At 40.6% G+C, this 18,799-nt stretch overlaps 1 protein-coding gene across 5 annotated transcripts in view; it reads right to left on the reverse strand.

The window, feature by feature from the left end:
* Positions 1–18,799, reverse strand: part of LOC146972395 (CUB and sushi domain-containing protein 3-like) — a 223,172-nt gene that overhangs the window by 39,604 nt on the left and 164,769 nt on the right. For 3 of the 5 annotated variants that reach the window (XM_085802573.1, XM_085802572.1, XM_085802576.1), the window contains 10 exons: positions 16,971–17,159; positions 16,568–16,726; positions 15,192–15,380; positions 12,717–12,902; positions 11,787–11,981; positions 10,178–10,351; positions 7,779–7,952; positions 6,700–6,873; positions 3,751–3,936; positions 2,182–2,355 (listed from right to left, as the gene is read on the reverse strand). In XM_085802573.1, coding sequence (XP_085658699.1) covers positions 2,182–2,355; positions 3,751–3,936; positions 6,700–6,873; positions 7,779–7,952; positions 10,178–10,351; positions 11,787–11,981; positions 12,717–12,902; positions 15,192–15,380; positions 16,568–16,726; positions 16,971–17,159 — 1,800 coding nt within the window. The remainder of the gene's footprint in view (positions 1–2,181; positions 2,356–3,750; positions 3,937–6,699; positions 6,874–7,778; positions 7,953–10,177; positions 10,352–11,786; positions 11,982–12,716; positions 12,903–15,191; positions 15,381–16,567; positions 16,727–16,970; positions 17,160–18,799) is intronic. The other 2 variants (XM_085802575.1, XM_085802574.1) reach the window with 1 other exon arrangement.

The raw sequence follows: 18,799 nt of genomic DNA on the forward strand, positions 1-18,799 counted from the left end.
GAGAACAAATCTGTGTTGGTTTTACTTATCACACTGTTAAAGTGATAAGTTGATGGTGATTAGAAGTTAAATTAAAAAGACTCAATTTAGCTTGGTATTCAATGTTTTTGTTGTTGTTTTTTTTTCTAATTTAAAGGAGAGTATATAAGCTGTATTCCTTCAGACAAAAAAGACAAAACAGAGCTGATCTCTGTGATACACGGCTCAGACTTAGTGATAAAATAAAATATAATACAAAATTGCAAATGATCCCCTTTAAAGAGGCTCTTTTGTCATAACAGCGGGATGCTGCACAAATCATCTCAATAATAGATGTCAAACTGCCTCAAAAGACTAGGTGACAAATAGAAAAAAAAAAATCTTTCAATGCTTTTTGTCATTTTTATAAAATTTAAAGCATTTAAAGTATGACTATGATTCATATGAATAACAACGAGCGAGTCAAACACAATAGATAATTATGCAGGCTCATCAAAAATAAAGACCTTGCCACACCTCAGAGAGTGTAACAGAGTCACTCCCTCTATTTTGTAAAACTGAGAGCGAAAAATAGTGTGCTCTCCTCACAGTCCCAGCAGTCTACTTTTCCTCCCGCCTCACAATTTTCTAACTGTCTGAGTAAATACAAAATATTGAAGTTGAGTAGAGTTCGCACTCTCATTTAAAGTAGAAGAAAAAAAACACTGTCATACAAGTCTGCTGACAAACATTACTTCTGGGTCGGTGATTTGAACAAACCAAGTGAACACTCAGTAAAGAGGCTCCACTTAAATGGTCAGGAATGTTTAAGTGTGATGGGAGAGAAATGCACGGAGGGGATTAAGGGGAGAAGTTTGTAGTTCTGCAGACGTACACTGTTAGACACACTTTTTTTTCTTCAGGTTTTCAGGAAACATCAAGAGCGGTCTGCAGCTACATGTTTTGAACACAGGGCACGGAAAATTGAAGTGAAACCTTTGTTTGCCCGACTTTGCATTTAGACTATGTCAGGGCTGATTTCTCTCACTTGATTGATCACTTCAAACAGGAAGCAACATTTGCATCTACACATTCTTAGCTGAGACGTGAAGACATAACTTCCTATCTCTGGACCGAAGAATGATGGGTGAAGCGTTATTGTTTGGGTGTTTTGGCGCTGGTCCACCATTTATCAGCCGAACTGCCAGACAAACCACAAGAGCATCACTTCTGAAAGTAAAATGCTGAAGCTGCTTTGAGTAGACGGGGAATTTGAGGACAATAATGGTCAAATATTTTGGAACGCAGGAACCATTAAAAAGTCCTGCTAGTGCTCCACAGTGCTCTCATTTGAGTGAAAAAAAATTGGCTCAGTTGGCTGATTACTAACTATCCTGTGGAGTGTTTTCTCTGAACTTCACACAAACACTAACTAAATATCTCATTAATGCCAGGACTCCCTGGTTCTGCACCACTGTGGTATTGTGTTTTCATATTGTGGCAGTGTTTTGTGACAATTCTGTCTTATGCCCAGTGTTATTCAGCCATGCAGATAGTTTTAGTTTAGTTTGCCCAGGTTCTGAGGTGGGTTTTTTTTTTTAGTATTTCTGGCATGCTAATACAATAGAGCTTTGTTTGTGTTGCTTACAGCAATGAGGAATGTAAACATCATCAACTTGTCTCTGCAGAGACAGTGTCTTGAATAATCTACAGACATTGCTGTGAACTGTTTTCATTGGGCCTCCTTACTTGCAAACAAATAATCCTCATGAAAACTGTTGACAGAGTCTCAGTGTGACACTGAGTTTGGAGATTGTTTATGGGAGGGAAAGATGTTACTGGTGATTTTTTGCTTTTGTGGGTGGTGACAGTAATCTCAGACACTGACGTCTCACAACCTGAGCAAATAAAATGAATACTATGCGTTAGAGACCACTGGAGGTAAAAGAGAAAATATATTGGGTTTATGTTTTCTATATTCTTTCATTCAGGAGACACAACCTTTAAACACAACTCCTTATATTCAAATCTGGGGAATCTCCAAGGAGGCAAAGAGGGGGTTCAAATGAAAGTGCGCTCGCCACAAATCAAACAGCTACCAGCCCCTAATACGATACTAATGTGAGTGTCAAGGGGAAGATGGAGATAGAGACTTCTCTTTCACCGCATGAAAGTGAATGGGCATGATTGTGTATGCATGACTACATTTGTGTGTTTGTGTACCTGAGCAGTGAGGCAGTGGACCACTCCAGTGACCGTTCAGCTGACAGGTGAGTGATGAGTCTCCTATGAGCTGGCGGTCTCCAGAGCAGGAGTAGCGCACCGTGGAGCCAAAGGTAAACTTCTCTCCGCTCATCACTCCGTGGGGAGGTGTGCCTGGCCGGCCGCAATCCACCTCTACATGACAGAGAGCGAGGAGAGGAAATAAGATTATCAGTGGATGAATGAATGGATGGATGGATTAGTGTTGCATGGCTCAACACACTTGATAAAATCACATCTCACACCGCTACTGGTGCTGCTGGGACAACACACTGTTTTCTAAATGGCTTTATGGTAGAAAAACCTTTCATTTTTTATCTTTTACAAGATTCAGTGAATATTGTAGGCGGTAAGGCCATATATAGTGTGACTTTGTAAAAAAAAAAAAAAAAAAGGAAGCCCTTTCAAAGTCTGCACCCAGTCCAGTGTCATGCTGATCTACACTGCTTTGAACTTTGACTGAACCTATGTGATGAGGAGAAGCTTGTATTGAAGTATAGGGCACATTGAGCAGATTACAGTAATAGACCTTATTTAAAAAGATATCAGTCTGCCTCCTCTGATCGGTCATAATCAGTTCTCATAAAAAGATGATTAGGAGTTATACTGTATATAAACTTAAATTAAATCCTGATTGTTTTCAGAACCAAGATCTAATTTGCTTGCATTACTCCATCTCCACTATTTTATTATATTTACTGTATATTTGACCTTTATGTACGTTTGTGGGTAGACTCATTTTATCAGCTCATATTGCAAACTATGGTTCTGTAATTTCAAAAAGCCAATTTTTTCAAGTGTCTCTGACGCCCATAGCCATGAATAAACATTTGAGACAGACACTGCTGTGTATCTCTTTAATTACTGTTTCATTTGATAAAATAAATGATGTGCGTCATCTCTCTACCATGAAATGAAGTGCTTTCGGAGACTGTGTGCAAAATGTAAAGGTTTACTTTAGATTATTTTTTTGGAAATAGGTCATAACTGTTGGCAGCCTGATGCAAAAGCAGAGTGCACGATGAGCCAGGTGTTTGAGAGCAACATTACAACCTCACATAACCCCGACAGTTCATGGATGGTTGTTGTTATAATTTGAGCACTTAGTTCAGAGGGAACATTAGCCATAACCTGAACAACTGGTCCTATGACAGTTGCCCCATTTCTCAATTAGGCAGCACACAGCAATAAGCCATAATCATAAGCCACTGGGGCATCGAACATTACACAGATGCTCCCAGTCACAGCATTCAGCAACTTGTACCATAAAAACTCTGGAGGCAAATGGGAACACAAACAAGGTTGTGGACACTCAATCAGCAGTGAAATGTTCTCTTCATTTCCTTTTCACTTGAACTGTATTAATTCATGAAATTTTGTGGAGAACACGTCAGTCCCAAAGCGAACGGATAGACTAATGCACTGAACAGTGGACAGGCACAGACAATTACACAGCATGAACTGTAATAAGACTGGTAATCAATCTTCGGTTGGTTGATGGTCAGCGTAACAAGAAGGAAGCCACTGTACCGATGCATTCTGGCAGAGGTTTGTCCCAGTGGCCCTCAGGCTGGCACGTGAGCACTGATGAGCCAAACAGGTAATATCCAGGGTTGCAGTCGTAGAAGACGACACTGCCGAATGTGAAGTTACCGTGCTCGATCTTACTCTCCCGGATAGAGTTGACAGGAATACCTGGATCTGTACAATTTACCACTGTATAAAAAAGAAAATAAACACTTAAACACTTAAAACAGTTATGCCATCATGACTTATTCACTTAATTAATCATAATGGGGAAATGCAGACAGAAGAAAACAGTAGTCCAATTATTTTTTATTGCTGCAAGGATATTTCAAGGAAGACAGATGTTTACAATGTAATTTGAGGGAAATTACTGTTAGAATATCACCGTCAAATGTTGAAAAGACGCCTCTTGCCCTTTCCTAGTTTTCCTGTTTCCCTGAGTGCAGTCTTATGTCTATCTATGGATTCTCAATCTTATATACTGTACTGTATATGCATCTTATGAAGGGTGCTGTGATCTTGCAATAATAGGAAGAGTTGGGCAGAAGTGTTCCTGGCAACTTTTCAAATACATCACTTTATTGTGGTTTTCTGTGGTAATGTAAATGAATTATCGACGTACAGACCAGTGCAGTAAATTTTACTCAAGTCAAAGTGAATATTCATTTCTTGGCAGCATTTCCAAATCCATCTGAATATATACAGTGATCTCTGTAAGGAGTGTCATCATGCCAATGAATAGTGGCCATTGATCTACAGCATACAGTGATTTTTGTTTAGGCTATGATAATGTAAAACTACTTGTCAAAAATATTTAGATTGTATTTGTGTCACGGGTTTCTATAATTGCCTCTGCTTAAGTTATGTCTACTGTAGTCATGTTAATTGTATGTATCAAGTTAACAGTATCTGTTTGACTTGTTTTATGTCATCTGCAGCTTTACCTCAACATGGCATGGAATAAATAACAAGACACCATATCACAGTTATGTGGTGATCTGCTTCATTAACTCCACCAGTATCATTTCTGGGTGTCTGATTTTTCTTTCCTAGGAGCTATACAGTCTTGGTTGGAGCCTCATTTGCATAAATGTGATCTGTCAACATGTTCACTTGTGAGTTAATAATAGAAGTGTTGATATGACCTGATCAGTGGCTTCTTCTGTTTATTCTACAAACAGGGAGACAAGTGAGTCAACGCTATATTTAAGCATTGTCAATAATAATAGCGCCTTAGGCTCCTCCTCCTGAAAACAAAAGAAGAAACAAAATTCCCAAGCATCCATTTCAGAAGCAACTGGATGCTCCAGAACTAGAGTGCTGACTAGGTGGTTCAGACAGCTAAAAGTAGGTGAGGGTGACATTAAGTTCAGAGCAACATCGAATTAAATCAATGATATAAATGTGCGACAAAGCTGGCTTAATGTGAGAGAATGTTAGTGGGAACAAACAGACATATTTTGACAAAGGGAGTCATGACAGTTAAATATGATTTTACTCTTTTGATCTTTTACCACGTCTGTCTCCACAGTGCTATTCACAGCAATGAAACTGTCTCTTCACAACTGACTGCCAGTGCCAACACACACTCATGTCAAGAGCAGCAATATTTTTAAATAGGCAAGGTCTGGAAAATCCAGCTTTGGCCGACTAAATCCAGCTGGCAGGCTAATTAAAGCCATACTCAAATTCATTTTTTAAAAAATGTTTTACTGATCACTTCCTGATATGCTGCCATGATTTATAGATTTTTTATTTTATTTTAGAGTTTTATAAATTAGTCAAGAGCAGTGCTGTACTGTACTTGCCTTTATTTAGCACAACTTCTCTCTGCATCATCTATGTGTCTCAAAGTCAGTCCAAGTATTACTAAAACATCTAGCTGATGGTGTGTGTCCCTTTCTATTTTAGAGACAAGGATGCAAAGTCTGAAGAATATTTCCAAAATTACTGTCAAACTGCCAAGATTACGAGGGGAAAACAAGTAAACATTCCTCTACTGTGGTCACACATGAAAATGTCTGGATTGCTGCTGATTGTAAACACACCACTAATGAGGCTAACCTGGGCAAAATAAAATTGGACACAACTAAAACACAGCCACCATCTGACACACCCATTAAGATATCTTCCACTAAACGTACTCCGAGGTTTCTTGCCTTCAAAGTAATCTCTCTCTGCAGCAGGCCTCGTGGTAAAAATTGGCAGTAGAATTATGGAAGCAAATCCCCCATTCACTCTCCATACATTATGCTGCAAACTCATAATTGCTGTTTTGCCGCATTCATTTTGGGGCTCAGGGCTCCAGATGTTATTGGCTAATGCTGCACCCAGAGACGTAGAACAGACAACTTTTTTCATTCAACTCAGTTTCACCACATCCATCAATTCTGCTTCTACGTCTGCTTGATGGCACTCCATGGCTGCTGATTTCTGAATGATCATGATACATCTGCTGGCTGCTGAATTCCTGTGGTCATCTTAACATCAGATTCCTGAACCATCACAAAGCACTTACCAAGAGCCATTTCATTCTGTTCCAACATTTTGGCTGGATTTTACCTCTGCCTGTTGGCAGCTACTGGCTCCACTGATGACTAGCCTGATCCACAGAAACAGAATTAGATAGAATTGGCTTCTGTTGAAGTGTTGAATGAAAACACCTTCAGATGTAGCGATGCACTAAGAGGAACCCTCTTCAGAAATAGATCAGATGCAGGTGCTTAATGAGATGCATATGAATATGAATCCATCGCTAGTGCCAAGTTCTCGTATCAAATTTTGCTTTTGACTCCCATTTGTCTTAACTCTGCAGGCAATGTCTGTGCTCTGAGTCTTGGCTAACATGCTGGCAAAGACAAGCATCTTCTTAGTTTAACTGTCAAGATACATCTGCAGCCTTCTGATAGGTGAAGTCAGTCAAGCCGCAGGTGCTCTGTGTCTGGACTTTACCTCTGCATGTCGGTGGTTGCTGGCTCCACTGGCGGTTGGCCTGGCACTGAGCTGTGGAGGGTCCTTCAAGTGTGTAGCCTTTATTGCAGGAAAAGCGCACGACGTCATTATAGTTGAAGCCGTCACCTGTGGTGCGGCCGTAGATGGGGCTACCGGGGTGGCCGCATGTGATAGCTACAGTCGATGTTGCACCATTCAGGGATGTGAGGAAAAAGGATAAAGTGAGATGGGGAATGGAAGATCAGAGGAAGAAAAGAAAAGGTAAAGGAGAGAGCGAGGGGGGAGGAGGGGGAGTGTGGAGAGGGAGAATATGGAAGAGACAATTCAATAAAAATGATCAATAGGTGATGTACAGTGACACCTATCATAGGAATATCATTATCATACAATTAACCTCAGAGGACAACGGGGGAATCAGGAATGAAGCCATGATCTCAATTAGAAAAGGCTAAGCAGCACATTTCAGTCCATCAATAGGTGAATAGGAGATTGAGAATCGCATTATGGGGATATGTATCAACTGATGACCTCATCTTCTTAGATGAAACGAGCAGCATTGGGAACCGCATGGTTTTTTAATTGGTGATTTAATTATTTAAACTATTGAAAAGTGCAGAAAAATATGTATTATTTAATTTAATAATTCAATCAAATAATTATGTTTTTGACTAGCATACTTTTTGTTTTGAATACAAATTTATTTTGCAAACACATTCAAAGCTTATTTAATAAATTAATCAAATTAAATTCCAGAGAGTGGAAATTAAAAATGTCCCCATTTGCTTGTTTGCGTTTGAACAGTAGTTTCTGCAGAAGAAAAATCACACAAGTGGCTCTTCTTTGTCTCAAAGTTGGAGGAAAACGCCTCGTCCATCTTCATTTTGACCTACTCAGTGAACTAAAAATTCTCACATTCCTGCAAAAACAAGCCTGCACAATCATCTCTATTATTCTTCCTTCCCCGACATTCTCTTTCTTTTCCTTCACACAAAGACTCACACACACACGCACACACACACTTCAAGTCCAGCCCGTGTTGCAATCAATCAGTCAGCGGGAAATTGTGTTAGAGTACTTACAGATGCAAACTGGGAGCTGTCCAGACCAGTTGTGGTCCTGCTGACAGATCCGTACTGAGGAGCCAATGAGCCTAAATCCGGGGTTGCACTGGTAAACTACTGTGTCCCTGTAACCAAAGTTTTCCCCGATCACCTGGCCATTCACGATTTGCTCTGGAACACCACAGTGACCGGCTGTAGGATGATCGGGAAGAAAAAACAACAACATCACATCACCTTTATAGTGACTACTATTATTCCACTGCTTCATGTTTGTCTTTCTGTCTCAACTAGAATTATTGAGTGACAGAGACTTGACCGAGACAAAGACAGCACAGCCTACAAAGCTTGTTGCGTATGGTATTTATAACACTCAGCTGTCAGAATAATGTTCAGTTATACTCAATGTGGAGGTCCAATTTTTGCACTTGTAACCTGGCACAGCAGATGGTTTGTTACACAGACCCATCTGGGAAATCTTTGCAGAAACCTGTTAGGAAAAGGGCAGGCGCTCTCAAAGAAAAAAAAAAAAAACTTGGCAGGTGATTGGATGAACCATATGTCTATCACAGTCCATCATGGGCTAACTACAACTAATCAAGTTCTGCATCCTTTCTATTTTTTTCAACTACTAGTGGAGCAAGTTAATTAATCGAGCCAAAGAGAAAAAAATATTTGTCTCCCATTGAGAAAATTCTTCACTGTTGTTCTCTTCTCTTCTTTCAGTGAACAAATGCTTTCTAGGTCTGATGCAACTGATGCTACAGCAGCATCTGGGCTGACCTCTTTGTGAGCCTCCTCAGTAGTTCATCAGGCCTGAGACACGCCTGTAGCTACCAGAGGTTCCTCCCTCAAAGCAAACTGATTAGTCTGAACCACTGGAGTTTAGCCACAAGCAAATAGCTTGTGGCCTGCCAAGATGGATTCCTGGAAGGTTGGTGGAAGGTCAGTGCTCTTGGCATTATAAATCACAATAAATTATCTCAGTCAATCATTCATGTGGTGCAATACTTACACTAGTTCAACTTTCTTGAATTTGTGAATAATAGCCTACTGTAGCTCCCACTGAACTAATGGATGATAGTTCCAGGGTGGAAACACAATTTTGTTTGTTATCATGTTTGAATAACTTTGCATTTTGACAACTGTATTATAAAATGAAATGAGATGATTTAAAAGGTCCTAGAATTATAATGCAGGGAAACAAAATTAGTTGGTGTATTCATGAAACATATTGGATTTGGAAAGCATTTTTCAGCTCATTATCTCTGAATTATTATTCTAAATTTACACTGGCTTCAGCGTCACTTGTGGTGATGATAACTAAGCTTTTCTCATCTACTGTAGACAGAGAGATGCATGTGAAACTCCTCAAAATCTGTGCAATACACTCATGCACATAATCGTATTACTTTCAGCTACAATAAATCCCTTTCAGAGAGGAGGAATCTTGCTGAGATTTCCACTGCCACTTAAAACCTGGGAAATTGCCACTGACTGAGAGTCTGATTTCCCTAATTTACTCCTGTACCCAGAAACTCAGCCAAGCATTTTATTATCACGCTCTAGTTGAGAGGAGCCAGATTCTATGAAGATAGCCCTGAAGTAGGGGACAATACCCAGAGGTCCCTGTCTATGTTAACACTGTCATATCACTAAACAAGAGAGAGGTGCCCTTCTTTTAATGAACTGAACCAATCTTGAGTCGAGCTTGGAGTGCTGGTGCCACAGGGTTGATAAACGGACTAATGCATCTGCCAGGGAAACCGTCACATTCTGCTGCTGCGTGGGTTTGAATGCAGCTCAAGTAATTACGTATGTCTCATTTTCTTCCACAGTACAGAGCTGAGATGAGCTGTGGTGAGCTAAGCTGTTGCATATTTTCTTGTTTGTGTATCTTAACAACAGCTTAAATTGTGCTGGTGCAGCTTGGCAAGTGTCTTATAGTTTCAGGCCAGCTGTGCCTCTGTAGCTGCTCTCTCACATTTAGCATTTTAAAGACAGCAAATCACACTGACTTAGAGGTTGTACTGTACAGCTCCGAGCTCCAATCCACTTAAAGTGGTTGCCAAAAGTGTTTGCACATTTGCACAACTTTTACCTTATGATCGCTACAAGGTGTGAAACAAACTGACGTGGGCCGGTGGCAGTGATGAGTACCTGTTTGCATGATTAGCACGATGAAGGAAACAAGAAAGAAACTCTGCATCTTTCACTGCTGCAGTCTCTGGCATTGCACACTTGGCAACAAACCTGTATCATGGCCGCCCCCTGCTTCCCCATCTGGCTCTATTTCGGGCATGTTGACCCAACCAAAAAAACTCATGCTCTATCTAAAGTAAACGGATCTACAGCAGTGTCTGACCCAGGTCGACTCTGTCCTTTATAAAGTTAAATAGAAAGATCAAAGCCCTGCTTACCCAGGCACTGAGTCTCCATCCCACTCCAAAGGCCGGACAGGAGACACTCTCTAACAGTCGATCCAGTTAAAACAAAGCCAAGGTTACAGCTGAAAATGCCTGATGCTCCAAAGGTAGTTTGGCTCCCAATTTTCTTCCCATTAGGAGGAGTGGGAAGATCGCCACAGGAAATGACTGCAATAAGATGAAGAGGACAGTAAAAAAAAAAAGAGAGAGAGGGAAGGAAATGGAGAGGAAGGAAGGAACAAGACACCAGATGAGAGTGAAAGAACAAGAGAAAGGAGTCAGATGTTGGCTTACATCTTCAGAGTCGATGGGAGAGCACAGTCATTTACACCCATCTTAGCGACCTTAATGCGATAAAAGAGTGACCTGCGCTATCTCATGGGGAGGATAATGATGGTGTTTGCCTTTGTCCCAACATCTTTCATCATACCGGCTGGCATCTTCTTTTGCCATTACAGAGGCTATTCAGCTCCTTTGCTTCTCAAAAAGTAGTTTCCATGGCAGCATAGAAAACATTTTATTTCCCATTCCCACAATAAACAATATCTAACCTCAGCTGAGTGGGGAATATGTGAAGGGTGCAAAAGTGAATCACTGAGTTGATGATTAAGTGAGCTGTGAATAAGGTATTCATTCTTCAAGTCTTGTAATGTTACAGTGTATGAATCTACTACACCTGAGGTGAGATGGGACATAGTCTTCTTTTCTGTGAAACTAATCAAACACACCCACAGTATGTTAGTACAATGGGAATATGTGCCATGTGTGTCTATCCACTGATGTTATTTTCATGACTATGCAATGATTAAATATTATCCTGAAATATTGCATTTATTATATTTCAGAGAGTAGGACAAATACATCAACATTGTAAAAATGATATTTAATCTCTCTTATTAAATTATTGTTTTGTTTGCTTTCAATTTTATCGTCTATCAAGTTTGCTTGAGAAATAATACAGTTAGTATTCTAAAACCACAATAATAGATTCATCTGAACCGTTTGTCACCCGGGTAGAGAAAAAGGTACAGTAAGCTGGCTGTAAGCTCAGATTTCAGAACTGGTACAGAGGGCCTTGAGAACCCATGGCAGAGCGGGGTTCAAGACCTCCTGGTTCACTTTATTATATTTACAGAACATTACATCTTGTCTCAGTTCAGTTTTCAAATGATCTGCAGTGACTGCAAATTTCAAGACTATTCATTTCAAGGTCGTGTCTGACAGTGTCCGGATGGAGCCAGCACTATCCTCTGTGGATATGAAAACCATGGTCTTATAGTAAAGGCTTCAGGGAAAAGCCCAATAGAGTGTTCGTTGGATATGGTACAGTAATGAGTTACCATGTGTTACCATGTGATAGGAGTATATAAACCCCTAGGACCAGAGGAACTGGTGGAGCACTACTGTGGTTCACTTAATGACATCTATTCTCTCATCCTTCTCATCTATTTCCTTGGTGTATGACGTTTTCAATTAATATGTTGCCCGACACATCTGGATCTGCACTCTGGGGAAACTTTTTTTATGCAAGTCACAAGAATTTCCACCACAATGACTTTGTGTGATTAAAAAATGGTGTTTTGCTGCAGGTGAAGTCACTCACTTCTACACCGAGGTCTCTCGCTCCTCCAGCTCCACACCCCATTTGCCAGGCACTGGATGTGGGCGGGCCCAACGCGGTAGTATCCAGGGTTGCAGGTGAATATTATTTTGGTGCCATACTCATAGTGTGAGCCATTGACTATCCTCCACTTCCCATGGTCCAGGGAGAAAGAGCTGAGACTGGGGCACATCATGACTGTGCCAAAAAGGGAAAAAAAGAGAAGAGGGGATTCAGTGGGGAGTGGACATTGTTGTTTTTGGATTATTCAAATGGAATGACTTCTGTTTCAATTTCTTCTCTTATCCCTTATACACACACGACTAAGCCAAAACCTCTAAACATATGTAACAACTGAGCAGTCTAGAGGAAATACAAATAGGCTGGTTGTGAAGAAAAAAAAATCATTATAATAAACTAATAAAACTTTTCTGCTGCTATACAAATGTGCTCCTACAACAAAGCTGTTTCTGAATCAGCACCAAATGAGTTTCAAAACAAACTCTGTTTCCATTTCTGCTGTGAGACTCATATACAGTAGGGAATAAACACTGGTCTCACTTGTAAACAATGCTGTCAATCACTCATTATACTATACTCATTATAACTTCCAAACTTGGAGTTGCACTGGCATGTAAAATACTCTTCCTAGACCCAGCTAAATTTCCCCTCAACTGTCGTCTTTCCTTTCATCCGTCCATCTTATCATCCTTACCCAACAAGTTAGTGTTTCTGTAAGGAGACCACAACTCATGTCTCTGTCACGACTCCACCCTCCATTACAATTAAGTGTTTTATTAAAAACTCTTCCAAATTCCAAGATTGGTGTCTTCTCCATAGGTCCTTATAATCAATATCCCTCAACCTCACCTCTGCTACAGTGCAATTGTGCTATGGGGTGTTACGGTTACCCCCCTTGCATCCTCAACTCACCGATGCATCGGGGTATCTTGTTGTGGTTGCTCCAGGTGCCGTCTGGCTGGCAGACTGTGGTTGTCAGCTCTTTGGAGGAGAGCCGGTAGCCGCTGTTGCAGAAGTAGGTCACCCGTGTGCCGACGGAGTAATCAGCAGCAAGCACACCTCCGTTCGCTGGCGCACTGGGCACACCGCATGACACAGCTGCAGGCAGCGAGAAGACGATTGGCGCTATGCATGTTTATGTACAATAGGAGACACATACTATAGAGATTTGTGGAGAGACGCCTGGCTAACACAAGGTAGGCACATGTAGGCAAGCATATATGCAAACACAGTCACATTTATGTCTTTATGTGCTCCCACCAGTGTTGGAAGGGAAATCTCTCTGCTACAAAAGAAATGTACTGTTAGTTTTTCAATTTGCACAAGCAGGGATTTGTTATTCTATTTTTGAATTCTTACAATTTTAGTTAAGTAAAAAACCCAACAGGAAAAAGTCACAATGTTGACACTGAACTGCCTTGCAATTTTCCAGCAACAGACTCATGTCACAGCAGGAACTGCACAGGTGAAAAGACTAACATTGATAACAAATGCTTAGTTGAGCCATTTCCCTGGTGCTGTGCATGCTGGCTGATTATAATAGCTTACTGGTTCACTTAATGGAACTGAGCCATCATTAACAAAATGAGCTGCACCTGAGCTTTTCCTGCTATGACAAGTCAAAAAGTCTATTAGAGGGTCACGACTGAAATGCTGTGTGTCCACAATGGGACTCCCACCTCAAGAGTCAACATCATATTGGAAAACAAGGGTACTTACACCCACCTAAAACATTTAAATGATAATTTAAGGAAAGCTGGTTTCACATAAACACTTTACCAGGTCACTTACTTCTACTGTATACATCAGAGGCCAATGAATCTATGAAACTGCTCTTTAATTCTCACCACCTAGAAAAATTCATGAGAGTCTGATATATGGGACTGGCCCCATGAGGGAAAAACATACGCAGCCACCTCAGAGTGGAGGTAATCTGACACACTGCAGTGAGGTATGTTATCAATGTTTAAGTCCTCTGTGCATCTTCTTAAAACATATCATAGCTATGAGACTGAGCTGAGGAAACTTAAAAGGATTAGTTAGATTGAAATTTTATGAAAACTCAAGACTGACTCACTTTTAGCAAAGGCAAAGTCATTTAAGTGCCTAGCACACTCAGTAAGGTAACTCATTTAGACAATAACTCTTCTAATCATGTAACTGTATAAAGCGCTCAGCACATAGACACACACATGCAAAAAAGCAGTGCGGTGTCTAAACCTGACAGGAATCTTGAGCTACTAGTTTTCAAGGTGTTTATCATCAGAGCCAAGTCAGAGCGATTGAATAGAGTGGGGAAACCTACATCTGCAGGCCTACGCTAAATGGAAACAGTTATGCAACCACACACATGGTAAAATGGTGCAGCGATGGAAGCTGCACACTAAGAAACATCAAAGATAGGAATCTGCCAGCATAGCCTGGAGCCATTACATTGCCCCTCACTGCCCCATGAGTGGATCAATCAACATTCATTTGTGAGTAGAATTTAGCCACAATCTACCAGCCATTAATCACAAGCACCAAAAAATTTTCTACAGTGCAGATGGAAAGTTTCGACTGAATTCTTTAAAATCATCAAAGCTAAGAAGGTCAGTGTTCCTGAAACTTTATTGTAGGTCACTGCTCTTTCTCTGAGATGCATGAGCGACACAGGTGGATTATTATTGTACATTCTCAGCCTATCATTCAGTATGAATTGGACAAAATGGAAGATTGAACACACTGCAATGTAATCTGCACCATCTAGCAGACAGCAGATGGACAGCATCTGTAACTATGTATTAGTTCGTTTGCAGCAATGGCCAAGTTTATGTGCTTTGGAAAAAACTGTGTCCAATTACCAAACTAATGGAATCAATCACAGGTGTGAAGTGTTTTTAAATCATTTTTAAAGTACTACGTGATGTACATATTTTGATATCTCAGCATCATGATTAAATGCAATTGAACACACCATCTGTTTGCTGTTTGCTGCTGTGTGATGTGTCTATATCTGCTATTGCATGCAATCATCCGCAGCTAAATGCACACATTTCGCATGTGCACATCAAAGAACCCAATTAGTAGAGTGAGACCCAGCAGCAGCATACACTGCATGCTAATGGCAAGTTAGCCAAAGTAATTTGAAGAAGTGGAAATTGACAGAAGAAGGCGGGATTGATTTCTGTTTCCTTTCCACCTGATATGGTACTGGCTCTCCATCAGCCTGGATTCAGTTCAGCTGCTAACAACAGAGGAATGGGGCTTGGACTGAGACACTCTGCTGCCCTAAGCGCCTGCCTGTCTGCCTGTGGAACGCAGGGGTGCAGATGCAGTGACCAGAAGAACAAGGAAGGAGGCTGGCTCAAGTCTGAAATAAAAGGCTGCCAGGGCCAGTGGGCTCACCTTGACACGCGGGAACCGGTGCGTCCCAGGTGTAGTAGCCATAGGTGGTCTTCTTGCACACAGCTGTGCCCTTTCCTATCAGCTTGTACCCCCTGTCGCAAGCCCAGCGCACCATGCTGTTTAGATGACCCCCAGTCTGGCTCACTACAAAGCCATGTTGTGGGGAGTCTGGGGTACTGCAGTACATTGCTACAATAGGTGGAGGAATAAAGGAGCAGGGAATAGGATTGGAGAAGAATGGCGAAGTAAAGGAGAGGAGAGAGAAATAGGAGAGAAGGTGAAAATAACGGCAAGGGAAGAGGATATTGAGCAGATAAGCAGAGACATAAAGCAGAGAAAATGATGAGGGACATTAACAAAGCACCTCTGGAAAAAAAAGACCCAGGTGAACATTTTTTAGTCACAGCAAGGCTTTTCAAATGTGGCAAGATAATGAGGGAAAATGCCTGAGGAGAGTCACATCTATTTTGCATATTCAGTTAATACATGTGAAACCGGTGCATCCTCCAGTTATTTGTTCCATAGGCTTCCCTTCCCTCATCTTACAGCCCATCGAACAAAAACAAAGGTAAATGTGATTTCCAGAATTTGAGCATCAAATAGCTGATGGGACAGAAAATCCAGGGAGGAGCTGCTCGCTTCATAAATACTGTCAAACACTACTTCAAATCAGCATGACCGAGAGATGGAAAGGATTTATGACAAAGAGACACACACTTGAGTTTAAGTCAGTTCCTGTTCAAGTCAAAGAGGAGTCTTCTTTACAAAATTCATCACGCCAACTTGCTTTCGCAGTGACACTCTCGTGTATTAAATATAATGGAGAGACACAACATGAATTATAAATGTCTTTTGTGCTTTTTTCATTATTATTGATGCATTTCAAATGGAAGAAGATTCCCTGTGCTACTCTTGCTTAGCGCCACTTGCTTTATTAAAGAGCCAATTAAGAATTTAAAACCTTTTGAAATTAAGGAGCGCAAAACAGCATGCAAGCCTTCCAGTGACTGTCTCCCTGCCTCATGATTTTTGCCTTGGAAAACATCTCCTATTGTGAGCCATTATCATTCCTCTGGAAATTCAAAGTATCGTTGTAAATTAACTGATGTTAAAAACTCAATAAATTATACCCCGAAACAATAACTGCACACTGTGATAAAAATCATGGGGTCACGATGTGTTCACAGAATATGCAGTAGCTGCGGCACAGAGGGTTCAATGAATATTGTTCCATTAAAGTGTCTCTGTACAGTGCCTAAATTATAACTGCCCAACTTGTAAACCCATGCCTTTTAACACTTTACTGTAGTTTAAAGGAAGAAAATACATTCAGATGCATATAAAAAAGAGAATATGATTATAAACTGGATACATACTTTGATACTCACCCACATATCTGATGTGGAAGCCGTGTCGGCTGGTGCCGTGGTCAGAGGACCAGCGCAACAGCAGCTGGTGGCTTGTGGTGGTCAGGTTGAAGGGTGTTTCAATGTCACCACTGAGTGATGCTAAGCTCTGGCTGTAGATGTTGGGACCTGAACACAGAGATAAACATGCACACATCAAAAACAAGTATTATTCCAGAGTGGATATACATCTTCAACGTTTTCAGAACAAACAGTCCTAATTACAGATTACTAAAAGAGAGAAGACCAAACCAAAAATACTGATGTGTACTGTAAGTGATTTCTCTTCCATGTTTCACTGTCATTAAACTTTTATCCTGCTATTTGTTAATGATGCAGTGAACACGGATATCAAAGTCCCAGCAGAACCCACCATCGAATATCTCCAAGATGTCAAACTCCTTTTCTGTCTGGAAGAGTTCGAAGTACAGAGTGATGTTGTAACCCTTCTCCACGTTGATCAGCCAGGAACACATCTGGAGATTAGGGTAGTTCTCAGGGAAGCCCGGGCTCAAGATCACCCCCGTCGAGTCAAAACGCACCTCGTGGGCTGGACATTGTACTGGGAGGAGGGAAAATCAATAAGGGTGAGGCCACAATTAGGGAAACATGACAAAAGAGAGAAAGCAATATGAAAGCGATATGAAAGCCCAGTTTAGGCAGAAAAAGTGTGAGAAGTTGAGGGAACAGAAGAAAGGAAAGCACCATAGTGATAATAAAAATTACATAACTAGTCGTGAAACAATTACATTTCAGCCACACTGATGCTGTATTGCACCTCAGGGCTGAACTGGTGAATCTGCTGTCGTCACCAGACTCCCCTGATATCAATCTATCAAATAATAATACTCAGTAGGTGAGACAGTTAACTTTGTATGAAAAAATGGGTGTTGGTGTGCTTGTGTACAGTATGTGTGTGTCTGGTTTTGTGTGTATCACTGAGAGCACTCCCTTAATTTCCTGTATGTTGGCATGTCTGGAATAATGACAGTGCTGGTTCTTTCTTCTCCTTTTCTGCTGGTATCACAGGTTTGTCTTCAGGGATCCAAGTGAAGAAACATGACGCATATCAAAGGTTAATGCCAACAACTGTTCCGGATAAAAGGTCACTGGAAACAAACGGACAAAGAACTGCAATACAATGCAGCGTGAATATTCCCACTGGCGAGTTGCTGCAAAAGTTTCAACTGGCTGAACTCGAACAGCCTTTGGCTCAAAGACAACAGGCGTATGTTATATATATATTCAGAATGTCAAAGTCAGAGCGTTTCTAAATGACACTGCATTTACTGCACAATCTACCAACAGATGTGTGTGGGCACAGAGGTCAAGAACATTCCTCATCACATCACTTCAGCAGCAACCACAAAAATTAATACGTGAAAAATAAAACAAAAAACACCGCAGGATTTGCACACAGCAGAATTAATGCTTATAGAAACAATGTACTGCATTCATTAGGGAGGCAACAAATATCAACTTCACACACTGAAACTTAAGCTTTCCTTCCAAGTTTAAGTTTTCCAAAAACCTGATCAATATTTTAATTTGCATATGTATGTGTATAAAGTTATGTTCCTGACCAGCTGCTTTTGATTTTTGCATTAATCTAAGCAGTCATACATTTTTAGTTATTTCCAATTACTTTGTTCTTGTTTTATGTTCTCTGCAATGAAATAAAAATACTCCCAACTGCACAAATGTAAATGTAGGACCAGAGTTGAAAAGCATTGTGGATACTGAATTTCTTTTTCACTTTGTATCTTTGTGGCCTGGAAACAAGAATGTGCTTTTTTTAATATAATCAGTTTCCATGGACTCAAAACAAACAAAAAAAGGGGATGTAGGGATTTTGAGTTAGGCTTATTGTTGTTGCATAAGGGGCCAATGCACAGCAGTAGGTGGCAGTAAGTAAATCAGGTCAGAAAGTCAATTGCAGCATTAAGATTTTAATTTTACAGTATTTTAACAATTAGTTATACAAAATGTTACTTCCTAGAGCCCACACTTTCAAAAATGTAAAAAGCCTAGCCTGAATACGCTTTTATACAGTTTGGAAAGCTGATTGTGTAGTTGAGATGAAAATTGAGAAAAACACGGTTTGTTGCACTTGGATTTAGCAGCAGAGTTATGACTCTCACTGGCAATATGATGGAGTTCAGAAAAGGGTCTTTACTTGGTGCATTTGCTGCCGTTCACATG

The sequence above is a fragment of the Trachurus japonicus genome, chromosome 16, assembly GCF_045865225.1.
Source record: "Trachurus japonicus isolate A0001 chromosome 16, Traja_1.0".
NCBI lineage: Eukaryota > Metazoa > Chordata > Actinopteri > Carangiformes > Carangidae > Trachurus > Trachurus japonicus.